The sequence below is a fragment of the Physeter macrocephalus genome, chromosome 12, assembly GCF_002837175.3.
Source record: "Physeter macrocephalus isolate SW-GA chromosome 12, ASM283717v5, whole genome shotgun sequence".
Lineage (NCBI taxonomy): Eukaryota > Metazoa > Chordata > Mammalia > Artiodactyla > Physeteridae > Physeter > Physeter macrocephalus.
Window position 1 is genome coordinate 35,339,769 of NC_041225.1, and position 4,626 is coordinate 35,344,394.

The 4,626-nt window shown below is 37.4% G+C and overlaps 1 protein-coding gene across 1 annotated transcript; it reads right to left on the bottom strand.

Annotated features, from left to right (window-relative positions):
• Positions 1–1,677: 1,677 nt before the first annotated feature.
• On the bottom strand, positions 1,678–2,226 carry LOC102990635 (E3 ubiquitin-protein ligase RNF113A-like). Its single transcript, XM_024118582.1, has one exon. The coding sequence runs from the start codon at positions 2,224–2,226 to the stop codon at positions 1,678–1,680; it is 549 nt and encodes a 182-aa protein (XP_023974350.1).
• Between the last annotated feature and the right edge of the window lie 2,400 nt (positions 2,227–4,626).

Here is a 4,626-nt window from a genome sequence, read left to right on the forward strand (position 1 = left end):
CAAATGCTGCTTGCAAATTATATGACATTGCAATATTACGCCAGTTACATCATTTGGAAGATCTATTTGAGAATATCAACTTTAATTGTTTTGTTCTTCAGATGTTTGCAGACATTGACTTTGGAGAAGGCTCTGATTGGAGATTTCATTAAACTGGGCAAGTTCACAGGTAAGACAAAATGCTTCCATTTCTCTCTCTTTTTTTCTGACTTTTGTTGCAGAGCCATCCATGTTTATGTTGATTTTCCTTTGGGGAGTGATTTATTTCAGTCTAACTTGTGATGAATATCTTTTTCATGATTAAAAGGAGTGCTTTTTAACCTTAGGATATGGCAGATGGGTGCATAAATATAAAACAGAAATGAAGCCTAAGATTGACTTGTTTGCTTTTTAATCCTTTTTCCCCTCTCCAATTTTTTTTAATAAAAATTCAGTAGTTCTCAAGAACTATAGTTTGGATAAATCAAATTTTTTGATTCTGAAGCTCAATGTTTAACACTGGCGATGACGTGAACTGTTGAATAGACTCAAGGGAGTTGCTTATCTGAGTATCTATTTAATCCTGACTCTGCTTGTTCACTGTTCACATGCTATAACCTTGGGCATATATCTCTTCTTATCAATACAAGGAGGGACTCTTCCATTTGGAAAATTATCGAACAACTAGAAATAATTAATAGCACCCTTTATGTTTGTATATGAGATTGGTCCATGTTCTATTTTGTATAGAATATCTTTAATGGTTTTGTAATCATGATTGTATGTTTCTTATAGAAGGAACCATGTGATATTATTTCGATAACCTAAAAGCAAATTCTGTTAAATGGGAGATCTTTGTTCACTAAAAAAAAAAAAAATGTATTAAGTGAGAGGAGCTAGACTCACATCACAGAACAGTAACATACATGTTTCAAAGTGCTAATTTAAGCAGAAATGCATATGACAAATTAGTACATATGTGAGAATCAACGGAAATGTAGTTCCAGTTTAAAATTTTTATTCCACTTTTCTAGATTAATTAAAGTGAATAGAGCAGTGTTTCTTGTACTTTTGCCACATTCCTTGGATTATCTTTGATTCTGGTCCACATTATCTATTGTATTGTCCTATTCTGGTGCATTCCAGAGGACTACTACTATGGGTATTACATACTAATTGCTGAGATTCCTCTGACTCTGATTGTTTAGGGTTCAGTAAGTAGGATATGGAGGTATTCTACATCTGGTGTGTTTCTACTGTCCTGGATCTCTTTGATTCACTTCTGAATTTCTGGTGCAGTTAAGGCTTGATATAAATCTTTTCAAATACACTCTAATGACTGTACAAGTTCTCTGCTGTTGGAGGTTAGAATTTAACATTCCCAGAAAAAACTATCTTCCGAGGGCTCCATTTATGACCCTTTTTTGTCTTTCAAAAACCCTTTTGTCTCTGCTTACTTCCTTACCTGTCATCACCTGAGCTGTGGAAGGCTGCAAGGGAGAAGAGGGCTAGAGTTGCCAGCTTTAGCAAACGAGAACACCTGGGAGGGGCAGAGACTGGTTTTGGTGGCACCTCTGAGCTATCCGTTAGATACCCAACTGGAGATGTTGAATAAAAATTAGATATCTGGACTTTTTTTTTTTTAAGATTTCCAAAACAACAAAACATTTATCTTGAGGTTTGAGAATAATGGGAAAATTAAGTAATGGGAATTGGACCTTCATGGGGGTCTTCTGGGAAATCGGAAGCACCACCCTCTTCAGCAGGTCTATGCTTCTCCAGTTTAGCAATCAATTCTTTTGCTGGATTGAAGACGCCATTGGTCTGCTGGTCACAGACATAGCAGCGCCGGGTGGGGCGGAAATGCTGCAGCGCACAGCTCTCGCAGAAATAATGCCTGCCCTTGGTGACAACTGGGTTTTGGGAGGTCTGGCGACAGATGAAACACTTGAATGGTATTTCCTCCTCATCGCTTCCCACTTCATAGTTTTCGTCCTCATAGACACCATAGCGACCCTCGTCAAGCTCACGTTCGATCCTGCACCCATGCTTATAATCTGAACGGTCATGGAGGAATTTGCAGCTGTCTCCGAAGCCGCAAAAGCCAGTCTCCTTGTAGTCCTTACAAATGTCGGGCTGGTAATCCCAGCGCACGGTGGCACAGATGAAACACTTGAATGGTATTTCCTCCTCATCGCTTCCCACTTCATAGTTTTCGTCCTCATAGACACCATTAGCGACCCTCATCAAACTCACGTTCTATCTGCCACCCATGCTTGTAATCTGAACCGTCCTGGAGAAATTTGCAGCTGTCTCCGAAGCCGCAAAAGCCAGTCTTCTTGTAGTCCATTGAATTCAGATATTAGATCTCTGCATCTGGACATTGGGGAAAGTTTCTGGTCAAATTGGGAGCCATTGGAAGATTAAAGCGTGAAACTAGATTAGAGGACCAAGCGACTGAGTTGAGATAAGGGAACTAAACATTAGCTCTGGACAACAACATAGAAGGTTTAGAATATGTGTAACTAAGTTAGTTCATTATGTGTTATAAACCTGTAAAAGTCTGTATATTCACATTGGCCTAAAACCTTATTTTCATTTTTTCTCCCTTGGGAAAATAGAGGATCAACTTAATTTGGATTTGCCTTCAATACTGAGAAGTGTTGTAACACTTACCTTATCAAGATGGTTTCTGTAGGGGGTGGGACACTGCAGTGAGCCCTTAGCAACCTGAACCTGTGTGATAATGGGCTGGAATATAGCAGGTTTCTACTGTGTACCGGGTTCATATTCATATTCTATAGGAAAGGGAAGGCTGGCTTTACTAACGGGAACTTTAAGTAATTTTTCTGTTTTTGAAGCACCGAAACCATCTTTCTTATATTATTCATTCAGGAGCTTTTTCTCCTTCTGAAGGGAAATGTCTTGGCAAATGTGAATGTGCTTCCATTTTCTTTCTTGTTAATTCTTTTCACATGATAAATTTCAGGGAACTGTTCCGAAATCCCTTGAAATTGAAAAGTCAGCCTACGTGAATGCTTAGGAGCAAAGGTTTTAAACATAATAAGTCCATAGACATTCAGCTGAGAGAATTTTCAGAAACAGTTGCAGTAGACCGCTACCTTTTATGGGTACATGTAGATTCATTTGCATACCTTTCAATATTTCTTGCTTAGGTGGTCAATCTTAGTTATCTAAAATGATTGCAAAGCCTCCAAGGATTATTTAAAATATTTGATATTTTTGGAAGTTAAGGTCATTCACTAGGTAACCTTTCTTTAATATTCAGTAAGTGAAAACAGACATATTTTTGGATTTCTCCTCATTTCCAGTGATACAGAAATTAACTATATCTGTTTCCAACCTGGCCTCCATGCCCCTGTGTGCCCCAGGTCATAATGGAGGTCCTCAAGTCATTATTTTTTTCATTTAAAAATGAGTATATGTTCATAAAACATTTAAAAGCACTTTCAGGGACTTTCCTGGTGGTGTAGTGGTTAAGACTCCATGCTCCCAATGCAGGGGGCCTGGGTTCAATCCCTGGTCAGAGAACCAGACCCTGCATGCCTCAACTAAAGATCCCTCATGCCACAATGAAGATCCCACATTGCCACAACTAAGACCCGGCACCGCCAAATAAATATTTTTAGAAAAAAAAAGCACTTTCAAATTATTTAAGCATTTTGGACCTTTCATTAATTCACAATAAATTTTCATGGGATAATTTAAAATATCAAAATAATTTTGACTTATCAGAAATCCAAGTATTGAATTTATGTGTTTGTATGCACATACTACAAATAAAAACCAAAATCAAATAAACTTACACTACTGAATGTATGTTGGGGAAAAGAATATTCACAAAATCTCAAATAATTGCCCCCCCCCCGCAAATTATTAATTATGATGAGAAAAAGCTTCTTTTACAATGAAGAGATCTGGTAGATACTAAATTAACTGAGGGATAAAACTACATATTACTAATAATGGGCAAAATGCCATTGTGTTCCTTCTGATGAAATACTTTGGGAAGCATCCTTGCTGAAAATGCTTAAAATCTAAACAATGGAACATCAGACAAGTCTCCATGTGGACACAACACACATGGCTTGTCTCTTTAAAAAATGTCAGTGATGTGAAAGAAAAAAAAAGAGAGGGGTATTCTAGATTAAAAGAAACTAAAGAAATACCAAAGGGTCATTTATAATCATTTATAATATTAGACTCTAGATAGAAACATTTGAATATAAATTGCCTATTGAATATCACTGTATCAATGTTAGACATCTGGTTGTGATTATAGTATTTTGGTTACGTAAGAAAATACCTTTGTTCCTTGGAGATATATTTAGGGGAGAAATGGAATAATATCTACAACTTACTTTCACAAATTTATAAATGAATACAAATCCCCATACAGGTAGAGAGGGATAGATGAAGAATATGTGGGAAAATGTTAACAATTCGTGAATCTAACAATATTGGTGAAGGGTACATGAGTATTCATTGTCCTATTCTTTCAAATTTATTGTAAGTTTTAGATCATTCAAAAAAAGTTGGGGGCTTCCCTGGTGGCGCAGTGGTTGAGAATCCGCCTGCCGATGCAGGGGACACGGGTTCGTGCCCCGGTCCGGGAAGATCCCACAT